Genomic DNA, 23,530 nt, shown 5'->3' with positions numbered 1-23,530 from the left:
CAATCCGACCCACCAAATTTCATAAGGATCGGCCGACTATATCCTATAGCTGCCATATAACTGATTGATCGGAAATGCCATAACTTTGGTGTTTGTTAAGTTAGGAAGCTGGGATTTTCTATGGATTTTATTTTTTGCCAATCAATCCGACCTACCAAATTTCATAAGGATCGGCCGACTATATCCTATAGCTGCCATATAACTGATTGATCGGAAATGCCATAACTTTGGTGTTTGTAAAGTTAGGAAGTTGGGATTTTCTATGGATTTTATTTTTGGCCAATCAATCCGACCTATCAAATTTCATAAGGATCGGCCGACTATATCCTATAGCTGCCATATAACTGAACGATTGGAAATGCCATAACTTTGTTGTTGTTAAAGTTAGGAAGTTCGGATTTTTTATGAGTATTAAGAATGCATCATATGAATAATTTTGGAGAATATAATTTACAGAGTATTCTGCAAGGGTATATCAACTTCGGCTCCGCCCGAAGTTAGCTTTCCTTTCTTGTTCACAATATTTTAATACACACTTTGCCGTGCCTATTCATGTTTTTCTATACATATTTCCGTAAAATTAAATCAGCTTTGATAAATGCAGCACTGATGAAGTGAAAAGGCCAAATCTCATTATCCTTAAGGAAAAGCCAATTAAGAGAAAGAGGAATTTATCACTCTCAAGTGCGACACATTCATTTCATTTAAGTTCACCGGCCCTCTTTTCTTTTGCCACTCCTGGTATTTTCTTTATTTTTTTGTGGCGCTCACTTAAAGAAAACGAAATCAACATAATTTAAAAATACATTAAAACGAATTGGTGGGCGTGGAATACGGTGGGGAAAGGGGGAAACAGCGGGCACATGAGGCATTTAAACGCAAATTTGTTGACAAAGGCAAGTGGCTTTGGCCATTACACACTCGAAAAGTGAACACTGAGGTTTTCCAGTCGCCCCATCTCTTTCTCCCATCCCTGTGGCCGTCTCTTTCGCGCCGAGCTAACCAAATCGGCATTATTTACAATTTAAGTGTTGTAAATGCAGAAAAGCAGCAACTGAAACACACGCACACAGCGCGAAAAAAATGGCAAATGTTGCAAAAGGAAGCGACAAAAACATTTAAGCAGCTTAACACACACACAGATACAGACACACACAAACACATGGACAGGCGTGAAAAATGAGGCGCAAAGCAGCCACAGAAATGCGTGAAAAATTACTTGAAAATACCAGCGGATAAACAACAACAAATAACAACTGAAAACGTTTTACCAAAACAAAAAAGAAAAAATAAAATCAGTTGCACAAGAAAGAAACAGCTATTGGGGCAGCGCGAAAGAGACGGCACGAGGCTGAATGTGAAATGTGTTAAGTGAATATCTGTACATAAACAACAGAATGGAAGTGTGTCAGCGAAACTCGATTTAAACTCAACTTTCAGGAGGAAAAATATTTAATACCCTTCGCAAATAAAAGTTGAAAGTACACTTTTTCTATTACTCGGAAAATCTATCACACAGAATTAAGACTTTAGCACACCACGTTGTTAAAGAAAATATATCCACAACTCATATAAAATTGTAGTGCAGAAAAGTAGTACTATATATTTTAAGTTAAGATTTTGTCAATATTTTCATAATTTTTTCTCATTTTCAAAAATTAGCTTCCTTATTTTATTATATAAAAAAGATATATTGCTCAATTGATAATCTTAAAGATATCTTTTTGATTTAATCACTTATAATTTCATAGCTATATTTCGTTTTAAAAATTTATTTAGGTACATTTTTAAAACTTTAGGTAATAAAGGATACAAAACGAATTCTTCGTTGTATTAAGTTTTTCAATAAGCTTTTATGTTTTATTTATCAAAATTGTAACCTCGTTAATTAAATAAAAAACCAAACTGGCTGCCTAACACGCTAAATTTTTGAACTATATGCAACTAAAGCTGTGCACGTTTTCCATATCAAAAAATAATAACACAAAAATGCAAAATTGTATATCAATCACAGTTGGTTGAATAAAACTGTTCGTGTAGATCTCGCAGTAAATACTCGTGGTTATATTAGTATATACTTTGTTGTGCTTGATTGATTGCGTTTCCATTCGTATTTATTTATTTAACTTTGTTGCTTACACTTTTTGGATCTTCAGGCCTTTTATACTTTCGCTGCGTTTATTCACTGATAAATTAAAAATCATAAAGTCAAGAATAAAGATGCAAGCGAAGAAATGGAATCGAGCATCTATATCTTTGACCTTAATAACTGGAAAATAATTTACGATAATATTGAAATTCACTCAATTTTTTTATTTGTTTCCAAAAAATTATATTTTACGTTTATTTGTTTCCGCAAAATGATATTTTACGTTGGCTCAACATTTTTCTGTAGGAATAATATTTAATTTGCAACCTATTCGATTTTCACCCTTCTCGCTTTAAACCTTCGCAAAAATGTTAAATAAATTATGGTCAGAGAAAAGGAAAAATCACAAAGCAGCAACAATGCCGAAAAAAAAACATCAACGGGAAACCAAAAAAAATCACTGAAAAATGAAACAGAAAACAAAAAATTATTGCATGATGTGCATAAAATAAAGATTTTTCCGGCTCTTCGCCAGGTTTTTCCCCGTTTTTTGTTCCTCAATTTTATTTATTTTCTCGGGCACATTTAATTTCTCCAGAGCGAGACAAGGACAACAGTGAGAGCGGTTGAGAGGGAAATGTATCCTTTTGAACGCTACGGCTCTCGGCTTATTTTTAATTATTATTTTCCGCATTGGCAATTTCTTAATTAAGGGCAAAGAACAAAAAAAGGTTTCCATGTAATTGGCCTTATGACTTTTAAATAAATGTGCAATAAATTTATTATTATTATTTTTCGTATTTTACTATCGTCATGACTGTAAAAGGTCGAATGGCTTGATGTTCGTGACATATTATTGAACGGAAAACTTTACAGGTGCCTTTAAAACTCAATGGGCATTAAAACAGTTTAAGAAAATAGAATTTATTTTTTTTTTTTAAACCATGCGAATGAAAAATGTGTAATTTGAATTAAACAAAAGTTTGACAATTTAAAAAAGGTTTTAAGAATACGGGTTATATAAATTTAAATAAATCTTAACTAGCCCCTTAAATAACTTTTAAACTTGTCAATTACCAAGCATATCAAATTCATATTTTTACTGATTTCGTTTTAGCAATTCAACAATAAAGAGCAAAGAATTATAGCTTTTAAATAGTAAAGAGATTGACTTTCGACGTATTTATTCTATTTTCCTGCCACTTACTGCAAAATGTTAGATGAAATTGTCTGCGAGCAGTTTCTTCCCGCTCAACTTACAAGTAACTCCCCGACAGAGTTAAATTGTTCCATTCAAGAATTCAGGAATTCAAGAATTCCTTCTGCTCCAGCTCAACCATCAGGGATCGTGGGGGAAAGGGGAAATTAAGCCGCTTAGAGGACGTCGCCTCATTAGCCATGACTTCTGGCCTCCTGCCAGTGAGTCGACCAGTGCTTTTGGACGTGGATGTGGGCTTGGACTGGTTAATAAATATTAATTAGCCATAATAATTATATGAAAATGTTTTTCGCCACACTCTTCCACTGCCCCATAATTTTTGCTATTTTTTTAGAATTGCAATTCCATTTGATTTAATTCTGGCATTGCCTTTTTATTGTTTATTTTACACATTCCATTTAAATTAACTGCCAATTTTGTTGCTTTTTTCGCCGCATTGTGGTCGCTGCTGTTGTTGGATAAATATACACATAAATAACCATAAATTGACCAAGCACCAACACTCAAATATTTTAGGAAAATATTTCAGATTTTTTATTGAAAGCCTAAAAGCTGCTTTTGTTTGACAAAAATTTAAGTGGGGCCCTTTAAAGTTATTCACTTATTGTTAATCGCTATCAGAAATCGCACAGAAATAAAGAAAGGTTGCGAGTCTGGAATAAAAATAAATAACATGGCAAAAAGTGCAACATTAAATGGCAAAAGTAAAAAAAAGATTAGGAAGAAGGTGCAGTTTTTTGGGCCCAACCCAATGACAAATATTCCAACAGAGTTTTTTAGTTGCATTTTAACTCTGGTTTTGAAAGTTCACAATATATAGGGGCGAATCTGGATTCACGGCTGACTATTTAATATTCATTGTTATTACGATGAAATGATATTTATCTGGTTAACCGTATTTATTTCATTCTATATTTAATCGTAGCAAATATTTATATGAAACCTGCGTTCGTAGAATAAACTACAAAAAATAAAACAAATGAAGAAATGGTCCAAAATTTATTCAAGACTATTTTTCAAGCCAATTGTATCTTTGAGTATCATTCGACAAAGTCTCTTCCGCATCGCATTTCATGAATTCAAATGAGGCATGAACAATAGGAATAATTTGTATTTGTTTTTGAATTTAGATTTAAATTAAGGCAAGCAAATCTCAAATTTTGCTTCACTAAACTTTATTTTATGGAAATAGGCAGTTACGAAATATAAAATATTGGAAATTACTTAAATGCCATTTACTTTTTATTTTAAGCCAAACCCAAATCTGTTGAAATGTATGGCACTTTATAAAAAACTTTGAAGCTAATCCCCTGTTAAATTTGAATTTTTCAAAAGCCTGTATCCGTTCAATTCCATTTTATTATTTTCGGTTTTCGGTCTTAGCTATCAATTAATTGCCATTTTCGTGGCATGGCAACAATGAAAAATCATAAAACTGACAAATAATTATAATTATAATAGAAACTACACGCAGCACACGCCACGTATACGTAATGCAATTGTGTCCAATAATAGTTTTCATTTAATTAACATTTAGTCCCAAAATATGAATAATTTCAGCGGCAGTCAACCGGAAAAGTGGGCGTGGCCTGCGTAATTTTAATCGCCGCTAGAACTCATCGATTTCCCCCCAATAAACCAAACATTTTGGTCGAAAAACGACCAATGGATTTGGGAAATGGGCACAGGGTTGAACTTCTGCTGTTTGTTGTTTTAGGCCTCTGTTAATCTAATGCTGTTAGTCAATTTATATTCATTAGAGTTAAACTTGTCCTATACCACAAAAACGAGGCGTTGGATTTAAGTTTGAAGTTTGAAATATTTCCATAAATTTATTTTTGTTTTTTCCGCCTTTATTTATTTTGTGCATTTAAAATGATGCCTTTTTTTCCACTTGATCAAAGCGTAAATCGACATTTAATTATAACTTATCTGCTATTTATTTATTTATTTGTTTCACTCGCTTATCGCCCACCCCATCTTGTGGCTTTTTGTAAATGTCAAGCCGCCAAGCCTTTTAAGCTTAGATTTGGATTATTAAAAAACAAATATATATGAGCATTTATGCTGCGAAATCATCATGAATACACATTCAGCGATTATAGTTTGTATTCACTGCCGGTCAGTCCCACATGAACATATAAATCTGATGTGTAACATGCCCTCGTACATAAAGTATTATGTCTATTACGCAATTAATAGCCGGATATTTAAATTCCACGCACAACTTAACTTTATAAAAAAGTTACAGCTAGTGGCTTATGGATTCGTCGGACTTACCAGAATATTTGCATTCGCTCGCTGCAGGGAAATCGGTTTTTTAAATGACTATTTTTGAGTTTATTACTTAAATTATCAGTATTCTTCAAAATAAATCAGCTTGCAAAACTAAGGACCGTTTTCTGATCGTTATAGTAAATTTTAGTTATCAATATATATATATATTATATTAATATACATGCCGATCTTGTTTATCCTTATTATTGTGAAATTGCTACAAAGAAAGCTTTTAACCTAATTTCTACTAAATACCTAACCTTGTTTATATGCCAAAACGCTATTGCCAAAACATAAATATAATTCATGCTTTACATATTTTAAGCCCATTCATCATTTAGTTATCCGATTGGTGCCATGATTTTCTACAACATTTTAATTAAAACTCTAAATTAACAAGAACCCAAAATTTGAGTTGCTAAAAACTAAAAATTCGAATGTTTGAATCCCTGATAACTTTAAGTTTTGACATTAAATTGTAGGGATGCCCAATAAAAGCCTATCTAATTTCATTCGATATATTTAAATAGCTTTAAGCTTACATTTTATATAATTGGCTTTTAAATACATAATAAAATGCATTTAATTTTTTCTTTGATGGAATTACATCAGAAAGGATTATGCATTCCAATGAATTTTAATTCATAAATGCTATGCAAACAGTACAAATATAACAGAAATAAAATTTACATTTCAAACCAACAAAAACATGTTTTAAAGAAACATACTTTTATATTGTGATTTATAAAACAAGTGAATGAAAGGAGTTCAATATCGATATGATTGTGCAAATTTGTAAGCCAAGCCGATCCCTTTTTTAATTCCCTTAAACTTTTACAGCCCAGGGAAAGGAGAAAGAGGAGTTCCAGTGCCCCTCGCATATCGCCAATGGCAACTACGCCGATCCGGCGACCTGTCGTCGCTTTTACCAGGTAAGTGTCACTCCTTTAGTCTGTATTTGTATTTCTCAAATTAATGACACCTCATTATATACATTTAATGCAACTTACCTCCTTTTTATCAACCCAACTTACAGTGCGTCGATGGATTTCCGTATTTGAACCGCTGTCCATCCGGACTTTTCTTCGATGATCTGCAGAAGTTTTGCACATTCAAGGATGAGGCCAAGTGCGGTCCTCTACCAACAAGTAAGTGATTAGGAGAGTCTCAAATCCCAGCCAGAACGGGAAAGAAAGTGCAACATAAATCAAGGCGAACAAAGAAATGGGGTAAAAACTGTAAGTGCACTCTAAGTGTGGCCACCATTCCTTCGGCCAGGTTTTTCCCCAGATCTCTCTGTATGGGCTGCTAAACGATTCGAAGTTTTGAGAGGGACAAAAACCACTGATAATATAAAGTCGAACCTTGGGCCAAAATAATCCTCAGGCTATGCTGGGACTACCATTTTTTAGAACCTTAAATCAGAATGTGGGCATTCTGCTACAAAAAAAATGGGGAAAACAAAAAAAATGACTTCGAAAATGTGACTTTTAAATGGCATCTGCTTTTTAAAGAAAGCAAAAATTGTTTTACTAACCATTTGTCATACAAATTTAGTTGTTAAAAACTACATAAAAAGGCGTAAATTGATTTATTTTTTATATAAAAATATCCGCATTTTTTCATCTGTACACACAGAGACAAAGAGTAGGAAATTTCTCAGGCCGGATGTTGTGCATTAGGAAGCAATTTTGAGTAAATGTCGCATAATTCATTTATGGTTACAAAATGTGTGTGTTTTCTTGCGATTGTGCTGGCCAAAACCAAATTGAAACGTAACCAAAATCGAAATCGAAATGTACTCGATGACAAAAGCAATGAGCAAATGGTGGCCACAACTCCGGGGACACAATTCCAAACATTGTCCGCTCTATTGACTTGCCTAACGACGCTGCCCAAAGGGCCACCTTGCCGCAGGGAAAAGGGCGGCTGGGTGAAAAAGGGGGCGTGGCGGTAGTTGAGCCATTGCCAAGATGAATGCCAAGTACTTTGGCACACCACCCGACCACCCACAACATTGAGTGCACTTCAAATGGGGCACAAACGCGACCGCTTAAGAATAACCAAGTCTATCTTTCGTCCTCCCTTCATCTACACACTCTAGGCCGAAAAAATAGCACTGCTAAGCTTGAAGGCTATTTAATTTGTTATAAAAAAAATATTTTGAGATTGTACTGATAGTACTTAAAGTACTAAGTTCAAACGGGAAACTACTATTTTTTTGCAAGTAAGTGAGATATGGACCCTTGATAAAGCTCCTAATTGAAAGTAAAAAAATTGTAAGTAACTCCACCTTTTGATATTACAAATATCTAGTTTTTAGATTTTTTTTAAGGTGGGTCACAGTAAACTAACAATTTAAAAACCAATTTGCTTTACTATCAAAATACATTAATGTGTATACCACGCACAATAATGTAAAAAAATTAAATTAAAAATTATACTTTATTTACTAATTTTTAATTTATTCAAAGCCGTTCGCAGTTCTATAATCTCGACCTCAACTATAAATGTGTGTGTATGGGCCATTAAAGCTTACATTTACGATTTAGTTTTCAGTTTTACGGCAGCTTCAGTCTCGGACTTTTGCATCGCCTCCGTGCACCTACAGAGCTGAAAACCATTCTACTCCCTTTCCCTTTTTTTAAACCTTATTTTGAGCATACACTTGAGAAATTTTTTGAAATATGTTGATATATCAACTATAGTACTATACTACAACTACTATAGTAGGTACATATGTCAACTTATTGGTCAATAGATTAATACGTTGTTGAGATGTGCATATTTTGCCACTATATGGGAATATGTTGGAAAACAAGGAAGATTTGCCGATTTTTATTGATTTACGAAAATTTAGTTTTTGCCAAGTGTAGCCAACGAAAAGGCCAAAGATGCAACATAAACGAGCTTAGAGTTAAAATACTTCAACAGTGTTCTTTGTCGAATATCTAGTCAGCTTAATAATCTTTAATAAAACCAATACAAATTATTGGATTTATTTACTATATAGACAATACAATGTAAAACACTTTAAAATAAAAAAGCGGTTCAGCCGTTAAATTACAAATTCCAAGTGACTTAGCTCATATAGTTTGGGTTCGGAGATTTTTTGGCTTGTGATTCTGATCAAAGAATAAATTTACTTCATATTTAATAAATAACTTCACAGTTAAATAGTTAAAATATGTTTACTAAATTATAATTTATGTTTTTTACATAAAAATTCCATTAATATAATTTTCTACATTAAAAGAGAGAGCATTATATTTATTTAAGGAACAAAATTATGTTTTAGCCTATCTTTCAATTTGTTGGCCCAGTGTGCAGTGTTAGAAAGCGGGTATGAGAAGGGCTCTAAAAAGGGGCGGTAGGGCGTGGCAAGGGGGTGAATCACACACACACACACACATACAGCCATATGCCGAGTGACATATCGCTCACATGCAAACACGCACTTTTGCAGTAGTCGCCATTCCGGTTGCAACTGCGTCTACCACGTCTTTTTTTTGGATACGGAAAAGGGAGGGTAATGGCCAGGGGAGTAGGGGCGGCGGGGGGGGGGGGAGATGCTGGGGGTTGCGGCTTACGGGTACGGATGCTGATCCCGGTCCGTCGGTCGTCGGTCGGAAGGCAACCGCTTGGAAGAAAGCTGCGACAGCTAAAGCGTTTGGGGATTTGCGTAATACCAACTGGAATGTTGTCCCATATAAATAGCTCCCTGTGTGTGTGTCTGTCTGTGTGTGTCATTTATGTTATTACTTTTCTTCTACTTTTCACACACACACACACGCAGAGGCGAAATATTGCAGCAGAGATTAGGTCAAAGCTCTGTGCATAAAAATTTGTTCCCGCTTTTTTCAGCTGATACATAGATATAGCTGGGTAGTTTCCGCCGCAAATGTATATGTATATATATTTTTTGGGAATCAGATTTTCGAGTTCTTTTTAGTCACAGAATATTTTAATTTCTGCAGGACCAAATGTATGAACAGATCAAGAATTATATTTCCAGCTTATCTAGTAGTTTATTTATAAACTTACTATGAATATGTTACTTCTCTTAAACTTAAGTCTGGCTATAAAGATGCAAAATATATTGAACAAAACTGCAGATAGTCGGTTTTAAGTTATCCCTATTCAAAGTAAGTACTTAGTCGTCCGTGCAGCCAACATTCATCTTCACATTTTGCCATCCATTAAATCCCACCTAACCATTTTGGGCTGGTATTTTGTTTTATAATTTAAAGCATTTTCCTTGAAATGAGTGAACCAAACTAACTGATTGCCTATAATCGTCAGGCACTTTAATTTTGCAGCCAGCTGCCAACTGCCTAAGCCATCCGAGGATTAAGAGCTCTGCCAGCCGAAAGACTTCCTCCCCGACATCCGTAGTCCCCTGCAAACCCTGCTTTTACCCCTCCCCAAAATGCTGTCCTCAAATCTCGACTGACGAATTGCGTATACGCAACGAGTCTCAACTGAATTTGAAATTGTGACAGCAAGTTGTCCCCAAAATAAATAAGCAAAAAGCGACATGTGTGTGTGCCCTGAAATATATGCAATACATTGTGCATATAAATGCGAATTCATTTCATTTAATTTCGATTTGATTTGGCCAAGGCGAGACACGAATTAAAATATTTAAGCCACTTTTTTAAAGGCAGTTGTATTTTCGCAAGGGTTAGAACGCTTGACAGGCAGCTTGTCCAAGGAAATGACAAGCTGATTTTCCACCCACAGCCACACGCACACACAAGCACACAGCTGAGCTGATAAAATTCAAAGAAAAATGTTTTGCACTGAATAGTTTTCAATTTCATAATTCAGTGAGCACGCTCAATGACAGCATTTCAATATTGCTTACACAACAACAACAGCAGTAACACCCGCACACACGAACAGCAAAAATAGCTGGGAAAAATAGTATCGAAAACTATACTGTGTACAAGTGCAGTGCACTCTCTATTAAATAACAATAATAGTATTTCCTACGTAAGCTCCTAACATTTCAATTATTTATCACTATTATTTTACAATTATCACACAGTTACAATGCCAAGATTCATTATTTTTCCCATCCTTAACGTTGATTTTATTTTTTTGGAAATTACAAATTAGTGATGGGGTTTAAAAATCTTTTATTAACGACATCACCTGTAAATTTTACCTATTAAATTAACATTACTTGAATACTGTTTTGTTATGTACAAGTTCTTCTTATGGGACATTTACTGTACAGTATAAAAAATCAAGAAAACAACAACAACAGCTGCTGGATGGAGTGGCAGTAGCCAAATATTACGTATACGCATCGTGTGCGAAAATGTGAATCGTTGTCCGTCCACCGACGACAAAATGCATAAGACAAAGTTACTAAAAGTGTTTATTACATTTTATTCAATAACTCAGCACAAGTTTGGAGCGAGACGGCACTAGTCGGTGCGACAGGGACAGACAGTGCGAGAGGGAGTGTAGAATTCTTGAAGTTTCTTTTTGAAATAATAAAATTTTATGCATTTACTTTCTGTTGGAAAAGCAGGACAGGATGGTTGGCAAAGAGTTTGGTTTCCAACCCCAGAGAATTTATGTTGATTGCAGTCATGTCCTGTGTGTCTCTGTGTGTGTGTGTGTGTGTGTGTGTGTGTATGTGTGTGTGTATGTGTGTTTGTGTCCTGGCCAATTAATTGCCAAGCATTTCATTTTCATTGCTGTTATTTATGATGTGACCACAAATATTTTTCAAAAGGCATTGATATGCCACAAGCATTTATTTTGTTTTCTTTTCCGGTTTTACTTTTATTTATTTTTCCATTTCGCCCAGCAATCTGATCAGAAATACTATGTTAATATTTTAAAAACTCCTAAATGAAAACTCATTCATATATATTGTTTATTAGTTTTATTGTTCGCTTTTTACGGTCAGACAAGGTAACAGATTGAACAGGAGTCACAGAAAGTAAACAAAAAAAATAGAACAGAGACACATTACAAAAACCAAATCAATGCCAAATACAGAGAGCTTTACTTTATATACTTTTATATATATTTGCTTTGGTTTTTGTTGGTGGATTGGGCTTTTCATTTGCATAACATTGAGACTGTGTAATTAAATCCCAGTTAAGCATTGCCGAAAGGCTCAATCGAAATGAAAACTTCAAGTAGATTTCACTTCAACACCAAAGAAGAGGCTTAAGTTCCTGCCCAAAAATTCTTAGAAGAAAAACAATAAAAGGGAAGTGGAACTGAATGGAATTGATTGATGACATACCCCGGGAATTAGGAAAAAACTATCATTTCACCATTTATTTTCGATAACATAATTCCGAAGAAGGAAGTTGATGTCTTAAGAATTTACATTTGCAAATCGATTGATGACTAACTGGTTGGGATGATTAATTGGTCGGGATGAATTTAATAATTCTGTTTATAACAATTGAATCACAAAACATGAGATTAGCTAATTATTTGAATTCAGATTATCATAAAGATAAGTTGTAAAAGAAAAGAGTATTTTCAGATAATTCATTTTTTATTTGGCAAGGATTTTGATGACAATATTTGACAGGACACTACACACACACACACACACGTCTCTTAACCCTTCGAAGGCACTGGGAAATTCTCTTGACCCCTGGAAGCCAAACTTCAAGTCGAACTCGAAATCAAATCAAATCAACGCCTCCGGGCACGAGTTTCGATGGCGCATCCATATCCATGGCGAGTGCTAATTCGGTTAGTGCATCTGCCGGATGCTCCGAATATGCATTTAATATTTGCCAAAGAACATCGCCCCTGTCTTGGCCTCACCTTTTGTTTTGCGAACTTAAAGCGAATTTGTTTACTCGATCGCAAAACAAAACAAAACAAAACAAACCAAACCAAGCCAGGCCCGAACAACTGATTGCCACTGAGGATGGGGCTCTGTGGAGAAAAAAGCAATTGAATTCGATTGAGTTTCGGCTCGCAATCACATCCAGATGCCACGCCCAAGCACCGCCCACATATGCAAATAGCTTTTGAGGGTGAGGTGAGGGGCTCGAAGCTCGGGTACTCGGGATTTGGCTTAAGGTTATTTGACTTTGATCCCCCTTCACTCACCCGCCTGTTGTTAACTTTCTTTTAACTTGTTTCTTGCACACACTCGCCTTGGATTGCCTGCTTATTGACATTTCGTCCGGCATTGTGCCGGCTGACTTGTTGACTTTCCACCGCCCAGCATCTGGCCTGGGATTGGATCCCGCATAACGAAATAGATTTTAAATAATTTCCAAACTGATTTGCGACCCCCTTCCCCCCTACCCCCTCTCCTCTTTCCAGCCCCCGCCCCTGTCACGGAAGCGCCGGCAGACACCGCCCAGCGGTGCGACACGGAGAACTGCGCCCTGCCCTACTGCTTCTGCTCCAAGGACGGCACCCAGATACCCGACAACCTGGAGCCCGAGAAGGTAAGTAGTAGCACTGGGTGGTGGGTTGGATGGGATCGGTGGCGATTCCCAGGGATATGTCGGTTTCGGTGGGCACTCAGGTGCTGCCAGGGTAGCAAGAGGGGCATATGTGTTCCATACCCAATAAAGTGAATATCAGTAAGTGCCTATGCACAATACAGTGGACTTTGACAACCAATGGGATTTTTTTTAAACAAATTTGCTTGTGTAGAAGGACTTTGTTTACAGAAAAAAAAGAGTATATAATAATATAGTATATAATATATATACATATATATAACTAACTGGATTTTTTTTTTACCAATTTTGCTTGTGTAGAAGGACTTTGTTTACAGAAAAAGAGGAGTATATAAACAATGCAGTAGACATTAAGTATAAGCAACTAATTGGATTTTTTAAAAAACAAATTTGCTGGTGTAGAAATACCTTGCTTATAGAAAAAAACTGTATAAATTTAAAGACAAAAAAGTTTAATGACTTTAAAATTAACATATATTAGTTCATAATCAGATATTGAACATTGATAGTCTTCAAGAACCTATAACATCGAACAGATTTATAAAAAAATGCACTTATATTAGTTAAACTTACTTATGATGATATTGCCATACAAAAATATGCTTACGTAAAGATTGTCTTTAAAATTGTTCGTATACCAATGTTAATTTACCACTTTTCTTTATTTCTCTAGCTAATAAAAAATATTTAATATACACTAGTTTTAAGAAATAAAGAGAAATCCAAAGATATTCATGTTAGATATCGTACCCAAATGCTGTTTGACCATCAATAGTAAATTTATCTGATCACAAAGAAAACTATATTTTTATACCCTTGCAGAGGGTATTATAATTTTGGTCAAAAGTGTGCAACGCAGTGAAGGAGACATCTCCGACCCTATAAAGTATATATATTCTTGATCAGGATCACCTCCTGAGTTGATATAGCCATGTCCGTCTGTCCGTCTGTCCGTCTGTCCGTCTGTCCGTCTGTCTGTCCGTCTGTCTGTTTCTACGCGAACTAGTCTCTCAGTTTTAAAGATATCGAATTCAAACTTTGCACACACCCTTCTTTCCTTTGCACGCAGTATATAAGTCGGAACGGCCGGGATCGGCCGGCTATATCCTATAGCTGCCATATAACTGATTGATCGGAAATGCCATAACTTTGGTGTTTGTCAAGTTAGGAAGTTGGGATTTTCTATGGGTTTTATATTTGGCCACTCAATCCGACATACCAAATTTCATAAGGATCGGCCGACTATATCCTATAGCTGCCATATAACTGATTGATCGGAAATGCCATAACTTTGGTGTTTGTAAAGTTAGGAAGTTGGGATTTTCTATGGGTGTTATATTTGGCCAGCCAATCCGACCTACCAAATTTCATAAGGATCGGCCGACTATATCCTATAGCTGCCATATAACTGAACGATTGGAAATGCCATAACTTTGGTATTTTTAAAGTTAGGAAGTTGGGATTTTTTATGAGTATTAAGAATGCATCATATGAATAATTTTGGAGAATATAATTTACAGAGTATTCTGCAAGGGTATATCAACTTCGGCTCCGCCCGAAGTTAGCTTTCCTTTCTTGTTAGTATTCAAAATGTTAATCATATCATTGTATTTTAAACGTTTTTTAGTATTTAAAATGTTAATCATTTCATTGTATTTTAAACGTTTCTGTTCAGAACGTTAAGAAATTATACATTTTAACAATTGGAGCCACAAAAAACTTTTTAATTTATAATAACTTATTGAAAGACTAGACAAACATTCAATAAATTCAAAAGTTGTATATCTGCTTCTCTAGCACATTACAATCGTGTAAAATGTAATTAAAGGGAGACAAAGGCGTTTTAAGGCGCTTATTGATAATCAGCTCCTAATTTTATTTGAACAAATAATAATAAATACCTTGTATTGATACACTTTATTGTTAATATTGACAATATTCATTGACAAATCAACACCTAGGCAAATTTAAATGTAACCAACAAACTTTCATCGATTCAATTTCCTCTGCAAATATTTTGAAAAACTTTCGCCACGCATAAATGCAATTATCACACAAAATAACACCTCAAACTCTATGAATGAAGTAATTGCCGGGTAATTTTGTTAGCCTTGCAAAGTATAGGACATCAGTCAGTCGATTTTTGGCGAAAAAGAAATCGGCTACTTGTTTGCTCTCCATTTTTCCATTTTGCATTTAAGTGTTAATTTGCAGGGCGATAAATTTCAAGTGCATTGACAGCTTTTATTTTTACGACACAGAACTGGGGCTATGGCAGCTGTGGATCGCAGCGCTTTGGATGGGATATAGGTTTCTGGATTCCAGCTCTACTCTGGATTCCAGTTCTCCGTGTTCTGTGGCTATAAATCTATGTATTTGCATTCGGTTTGCTCTTATCGTCGCTTTGCATAAGGAAATTGTGCTCTTGTACTTTTTGCCATCTGTTGTTTTTGCTGTTGTCCCCTCCTTATTGTTGTCAGTTATTGTTTTTGTTGCTGTTGCTGTTGGTGTTGCTGTTGCTACTGGTGTTCCTGTTGATTCGAATATCCTGTTTAATAACTACGCTTTGTTTATTTGGCCAAGAGTTATGCGCTCATGGTGTAAATAGCAATGGCAACAGCAAGCCGGAAAGCTCATAAAATTGCCTTACAACTTTTATGCATTTAAGGCTGTTACTTTAAAGTCATTTTATTTTGTCTAAGCTTTTCTTTGATTTTGTTACGTTTTCAAAAGAGTTGCTTTGGAAAAATGCTGATGCTCACTAGCTCAAATCATTTGTTAAATATTTCCTTTGCTATACTTTTGCCTCTATTTAGCATGTAAAAATCAGTAAATGCACATATGACCCCCTTTTGCCCTTTGACTTGTGCCTTCTCTTCTGGCAAATTGACAGACAGTTTGCGGTGCACATTAGTTGTGGTTTCACTTGCATAATAATAAAGAGACATTCAGAAAATATTTATTACCCTAGGAATGCCGAAATGCGAATGCTTTTCAAAAGATTTATGGAGATTTATTGAATTAATGTTTTAGTTGATATTTAATTTAGTTTTCTGATTATTTTGTTGATACTTCTCTTGAATAATCTTTATCAAGGGCACTACATCTAAAAGCTATTTAGCCCATTTGGAAAATAATTTCCAATTATCGAAGGATTAATATAAAAAATTATGAAAAAGGAAAATAACACTTAGTTTGCCCAACTAATCTGGAATCGTATTCTATATGGAAAATATTATAACAAAATTATTTAATGTTGTCGTAGTAATAAACACGAAGCATTTGTGACAATAAGGTAGATCAATATGAGAAAACCTTACTGTTTAAAAGAAACTTGTATTTGTTTTTAGCAGCGTTTTTCATCATTAGGAATTAGTCGAAGGAAAAGTATTAAATTGTATTGTTTTAATCAAATGTCATAGGTATGGGATACAATACTCCTCGAAAATAATATCAATATACAAGTTTCTCTAGTCAAACTATATATTTTTTACGATATATATGCTCTATATGAAGAGTATAACTTGACGGTAAAAATAACCAAGCAAATATAGGTTGAGAGCAAAGCGGATGTTTATGTGGTGGGGCAAACATACAAATATATGCGCAAATCGCAAACATACAAACAAATCCACACACAATTCACGCACACACACACACACAATCTCGCGGATGCATCAACACAGACAGTCAAATACACGCATTCAAATACAAACAAGACAAGTGAGCCACTTAATTTCGAAATTGAAATGTATGTTTGTCCTTGCCATCCGTTTTGTCCTATGTGTGTGTGTGTGTGCGTCAGTTGTTTATTAGTGTATGGGTGAGGGTGTGTGTATGTGTGTTTGGCGGTGCTTATTTAAGTGTTATTAGCGCTTACATGTGTTCGCAGTAACGCAAGCCCCAAAATAATTCCATTTGCTAACTGAATCTTTATCTATATGTGTGTGTGCTTGTGTGTATCTGTGTGAGTGTGTGGGCATAATTATAATTAATATTATCTCAATTAACCGCAAACAAGCGGTTAATTTGTGTATGCCAAAAAGTTCCTTTGATTTGGGCTCGCAAACTACGCATACGCCGCGTGGGCCATGGCTTCTCAGCTTTTGTCTTTTTAGCCCTTCGCCTCCCCCTTTCGCTCATCATATCACTTTGCTTTTCCCCATTTCGTTTTATTTTTTCGCTTTTAATTACCGTATCGCTCCATTTCACAATGTGCTACCAATTTCCGCAAGGCAAACGAAAACTTGGGCGGCAAAATTATGAACATTAAATTACCCTAATTAAATATAATTTTAAACGGTTAATAAACACGCATTTATAAATAAATTTTTTTTAATACAAATTTCTAATCTATTTTTTCCCTTAAAACTATCAAATGAAACAAATTATCAAATTTAAAATTTAAAATAGTAATATTAACATTCCGTTATCCTAAAATAAACTTGATTAAATGTCACAAAATAGCTCCTTCGAGCTTTATTCTTTCTATTATACAAATGTGTATAGTGAGAAGTTAAGCGAACATAACAATACTTTTTTGAAGTAAATTAAATAATTTGAGATTTATGCAAAATATAATAAATTGCAATATGTAAAGGTTTTTTTTCCCAAAAATAAATATTTATTTATGAAATACATTTACAATGTCATAGACAGTAAATAATTACTTAATAAATTTTAATAAATATCGATTTTAAATTTCCCTAAAACTAAACGATTTTTAAGCCATTAAAGTAATAACAGTTGCGGCCCAGTTAAACAGATTTATATTGCCAAAACTTATTTAATATTTTCATAAATCAAGGTGATGGTATGAGCCATTGCAAAGGTTTAAATTGTGGCCAAGGCGAGGCGTTAAATAAACCGCTTTTGCTCAATTTGAAAGCGAATCGAATTTGATTTGGGAAAATGAAATGAAAAGATGGCACAGTGTCAACAAAAAGTTTGTGGATGCCCCGATGGCTGGCTAAGTGGTGAGTAGTGAGTGGAGCTGATGGCAAATGGATAATGGCAAATGGGTGGTGCAATCAATGAGCCGCTCAATTGTCGCTGCGATTGAGCAACTGAGCTATGCAAATTTGCCAGGCCCGTTCCCCTCCACCCCCCCGCGATCTCACCCAAACACTTGGAAATCCTCGACGACGGAGGAAACTTCTACGCGCTATTATCCAGCCATCCTTTTCCGATTTCCCACCCGCGGGGTGGCTGCTCCCACCAGCCAACTCTTCGGCTGCCATATTTGCTGAAAGACTAAAGTGCAAACTTGAGTCGCATTAGGCAAAAATTATCAACGCACACAGAAGAGCAAGAGGAAATATTCCAGCACTTTCATCTACTATTTACTCAGGTCACATAGTTCCAGTTTTCTATACCTTAAGATCTCCCCAAAATAAAATATTTAAAATCTTTAAGTAATGGCCTTAAAAAAAATTGCAATAAAAAGTGATTCACCACATCTATTTGGCAACTTAATCTGCAATTTATTTGTAATAAACTAATAAGACGCTTTGAAAATTCAACAGTCTTTTTTAACGTTCTTTAAAATTGATCAATTTTTTTCTTTGTTTATTTATATTCTAATACATTTTTTTAAATTAATATCACGTTCTTTCTTTCTAAAATAAAATAATTTTAATGGTATTTAATTTGTATCTCACTCTCTGTTCTAAATACCAAAACTCACAGTTTTTTGCTTAAAAAAAATAATCCAAAATCTACTAATTTCTGCAGAGTTGCCCCTAATGTATAGTCATAAATTTATAATAAATTTACTGTGTTACAGTAAGTATAATATACTTTAAAGGGCTTGAATATAAGGAAGCTGATTCCTAGAACACTTACAAACATTAATTTAAGCAAAAGCCGAGCCAACTTCTTGGCCACAAATTCGATGTGGAAATGCATGCGATTTCTGTGTTTGAGAACTTGAAATGCAATTGGGTTTTGGGACGACAGGTAATCGGCGATTCAGCAATATGGCCATCGCATAAAGTTCAAACGGCCCACAATGGCTTGCACACTTTTTCCCTCATCCTTTTTTTTTTCTGCACGTAAACTTGGTCCAAGCTTGAAATTTATGATTTGCTTTAGTTCCATTTCTCGCTCTCCTTTCGCCCCTCACATTCATTATATTTGCAATAATATTTTTACTTCATAATTCAGCGAGAAGGGGAAAAGTTTTGCAGTTGATTTGCACTCATTTTGCGGAAACGCGCCTTTGAAATATGCCTTTCAATAAAGCCGGCGACCAAGCGAAAGGCAATAAGACGAGATGGAATGATGGAAAGACGGGAAAGATAGAGGAGAAAAGGAAAAAAAGGGGACAAAAAATAAGGAGGAATATGAAAAGCCGTCAAATCGAAGCGCAAATTTCAATTTCAATTCAATGCCGACTTGTCATCTAAGCCGCACTTAAACTGACCGCCGAGTGTTTCACGCCCCTGCATAATTTTGCCAGCTCAATTCGGTTAGGTGGAAGTATCATCATCATCATCCATATCACCAACCCCATCATTATCATCGCCCACCGCCATCGCCATCGTGATAGTCATAGTCATCTCCTCCTTTCGACCGCATTAATATTGAATTTGTACAATAATCCTTTTTATGTGTCCTACAATGAGCACTAAGTGCGTTCCTGCCGCCGTGCCAACCGCCTTTATGGCCAGTTCTCGGACCAAATGCGAAATGCATTTCCGATTTTCCTCCAGCCACGATTTTATTTCCCTGCCTTTCTTTTCTGACCCTCGAGATTCGAGTTTTCTTGGGGAGTATGTTGGCTTTATTATAGACTTTGCTTATTTCTTTATTTTTAGATTAGTTGTAAAATTGTAAGTCATTAAGGATATAATATATAATCAAGAGCCCTATCTTGGCAGTTCTTAAACTAACTGGGGAGTGGAATTAGTATCAAAGCCCTTGCCACCTATTTGAAAATGCATAAATTCCATAAATTCATAAACTCAGTTAGAGTATCTGCAAATTTTGATCCACTTTGCCACTACTGAAAATCCCATGTTTTTGTGGGGCGTCATTTCTTTAGCATTATTATTACTTTTCCCTCGCTCATTCTTTTCCGACTGCACTCGGCGGTCTTTGATTATGGAATTGCACTTAAAGTGTTGCAAGTGAAATAAAAACACCAAACGCTGCAACTACAGAGGTTTCGTTTGAGATTGGGTTTGGGTTTGAGTTTGAGTTTGAGTTTGGCTTTGGCTTTGGTTGATTCCCGTTTCAGTGTCCATATTTTTGGGTGGCAATTTTGTAATGGAATTCGCCGTGCGGATGTTGCTTTTGGGTGTTATTGATAGTCGGGCATTATTTGAAATTAATTTGGTTTTGTGAATTGGTTCGCAGTCGCCGGTTGCAAGTGGCAAGTGGCAAGTTGCTAGTTGCTAGTTGCTCCCTTTTCGCCTGCTGCCCACATGCCCACTAATTATGTTTAATGCTCAAGCTGCAAAATGTGGGGCTTAGTGGGTGATTTTGGGTGGTTTTTGGGTGCTTTCGGCTGCCTTCGGGATGGATGGGTGGTTTGAAGGTGGTTGGGAAATGCGCAACCAGGCGCAACGCAGACAGGAAAAACAAACGCCAAATGCAAAACCTTCAATTAGAGCTGCTGCTGCGGCTTCCAATGCCATCGTATGCCCGGCTGATTTTGAGGTCGGCAATCCTCTAATTGGACACAAACGCCCACCTACCTACTCATATATGTATATACCCCCACCCCCCTTCCCCTCTCTCACATACTCATGTGGCTGCAAGTGCTTATATTTATTTGGAGACAGGGAAAATGTTCAAATCACATGATTAGGGGATTTTCGGTTAGAGTTGAAGATTGTGGTGGGTAAGATTTATTTTTATAAGGAAGTGCTTACAAAACAACACATTAAACTATTCAATGCAATCACAAGAGTGCTAATATGTATTGATCACTACATTTACAGTAAATATACCTAAAAATTATGTTACATTTTATTCAGTTTTTGCATTTTGTGCTGTAATGAGTGTTAAATTAACTGCGAACATTTTAACAATCAAGTAAATTTTGTTGTTGTGTACTTTTAGTAGGCATTAGTTGTCGTTTCCGTTAATTATAACTATAATTTTAGTTAACTGATACACTGAAAAATAAAAAAACAGCACTGATTTTACTGTAAATGAAGTATTTGTACAGTTTTTTGTGGTACGAATATTCGTTTATTGGTTAAGAGTTGGTACCTTAAACTTATTTTTGAGGAATATAAAATGGTAACTATTACGAAACGTTAAACGTGCACTTACTTAAAAACGAAAATAATTAAATTGGAAATATTTTTTTTTAGAAGCCAACTAACTCGCATTTATTCTTAATCACTCTCTGCAGATCCCCCAAATTATCATGCTGACCTTCGATGGGGCAGTGAATCTGAATAACTACCAGCACTACCTGAAGATTTTCGACGGCAAGCGCAAGAATCCCAATGGCTGTCTGATCCGGGGCACCTTCTTCATGTCGCACGAGTACAGGTGAGTTGTCAGCTCAGGTGGCAAATTGTAGTTTAATAAGCCAGCTGGCTGAGCTGGCACTTGACAATTGATGTGTGCTATTGCTGTCGCTGTCGCTTTTTGCTCCCGCTGCTCCTATGTGACAGCAATTTTCCAAATGCACATTATTTTGGCATTACAATATTACGCATACGACCAGTATGCAGGCAGCGACCAAATGCGTCTTCTCGAGCTGTTTTCAAAGTTCTCGGGGCCAGAAAGTCAAGTGAGTCGAGTGAGAGTCTCTGTTTGGAAGACAAAGTTTTTGTTCAGAATACTTGTCACATACTTGCCATGCCACACACACACACACACACACATTCTTACAGCACACCCACACACACTTGTCAGTCAAGTCAGTGGGGTCCGCTCTGCTCTACTAATTGTTGTTGATAAATTGGGGCTGACAAAGTTATGTCAACTGCAAAATGAATTTTCGCCAAAATATATGAACTACATTTTGACAGACTTATAAAAACGACAGGCACACACACACATACACATACAGGCAACAAAGTAAAAGCCCAACAACAAAATGAAGTGAAAGAAAATGATGAAGGAAAAGCAGCATTTTCACAAGTACATGTGTACATACGATTGCGGTCATAATAATAGTAGTGAAATTTGAAAAATATTAAGAAAACTAGCCGAAACAAAGCATTTGTATTTTGAAGTTGATACAGTAAATTTTAATAATTTAATTTAGCACAATAATTCGTTATGCCACTGTCATACATTTTCTTTAAATTTATTTATGTAATTTACCATTGCAACATTACAATACAAATGTAAGAAATATCCGTCAAACAAATTTTAACTATACAAAAACCAAAGTAATTTTCGTTAGTATATTATAACAAAAGAAAATTGCTACGAAACTATTATTTTGATCACTTCTGTGCCACAAACATATATATATAAAGTGGCAGTCGTAGATAAAGACAGCAGCAGAGGCAGTAGGATATATACAGTAGTAGTTTTGAACATCCAAGAAGAACCAGAAGCAAAAGCAGTGAGCATGCATGCCCAAAAATTATGAGAATGCTGAACGGTGGAGGAAATTAACGCAAAATTGCCAAATAAATTTCATGGAAAATTGCTGTAAATCAAATAAAGTTATTAAAATACTGAAGTTTATTTTTAAATTATTTGACTTCAGAAATTAAGACGTTTACACAAAGTGTGTTTGTTTACCAACAGATGTGTGACATATTTCAATAACATCAACAAGCCATTGAATTAAATTGTACGCCATTTTAGACACACATACAGTATAACAGATTGTTTTGCTTTGATTCATTTATTTATAATTAATTTTTGAAATTTTAGGTTCACCTAAAAGCTAAAAATCACGTTTTCTTTGCCATAGTGCAGAATTCGGGCGGTTAGTGAAAAAAGGGAAAACTAAGTGAGCAGCGACAGTCAAAAAATTTGCGAGCCGAGCGTGAACGGCAAAAATCTTGAGTGAAGTTTAAAAGCTTTTTTTCTTCTTTAGCCACAACACAGACCGGGTCGGGGGAAATTTTGGGAAAAGCCGGGGAAAAACTGGGGGAGGAAAACCTGGGGCAGAGGCAAGGCAGTTTTGAAGTTGAATTGAAATGCGCTGAATGGCAGTAATTGCCTGAATATGTTACACATGCACACACATGAATGCGCTAATCGGACGACTGACTCTGTGTGTACATATACACATAGTATATAAGCAGGATACTTTTCCTTTTTTTTTTTCGGGGGAATCATTTTTCTGCCACCGAGGGAAATGGAGGAACGGAGACACACTTTTCATCTTTTTCCCCCGGCAGCAGCCCATAAATAGTGGTAAACTGCAACTGCCTGCAACTTGCTACCAGCGACTTGCGACTTGCGACTTGCGACTTGCCACACAAGAACAAGCCAAAAGAATCTGCCTGCTCTGCAGTGCGGAAATGATTTAATGCGCTCGGCAACTCTTCA

At 35.6% G+C, this 23,530-nt stretch overlaps 1 protein-coding gene across 1 annotated transcript in view; it reads left to right on the top strand.

Moving 5' to 3' along the window:
• LOC108048087 (chitin deacetylase 1) overlaps positions 1-23,530 on the top strand; it is a 49,109-nt gene that overhangs the window by 2,852 nt on the left and 22,727 nt on the right. Inside the window, exons 2-5 of the mRNA XM_044461129.1 lie at positions 6,426-6,517; positions 6,622-6,733; positions 12,906-13,033; positions 21,417-21,559. Coding sequence (XP_044317064.1) covers positions 6,426-6,517; positions 6,622-6,733; positions 12,906-13,033; positions 21,417-21,559 — 475 coding nt within the window. The remainder of the gene's footprint in view (positions 1-6,425; positions 6,518-6,621; positions 6,734-12,905; positions 13,034-21,416; positions 21,560-23,530) is intronic.

The sequence above is a fragment of the Drosophila rhopaloa genome, unplaced genomic scaffold (genome assembly GCF_018152115.1).
Source record: "Drosophila rhopaloa isolate 14029-0021.01 unplaced genomic scaffold, ASM1815211v1 contig_3, whole genome shotgun sequence".
Lineage (NCBI taxonomy): Eukaryota > Metazoa > Arthropoda > Insecta > Diptera > Drosophilidae > Drosophila > Drosophila rhopaloa.
This window is presented reverse-complemented; position numbering and strand designations above follow the sequence as displayed.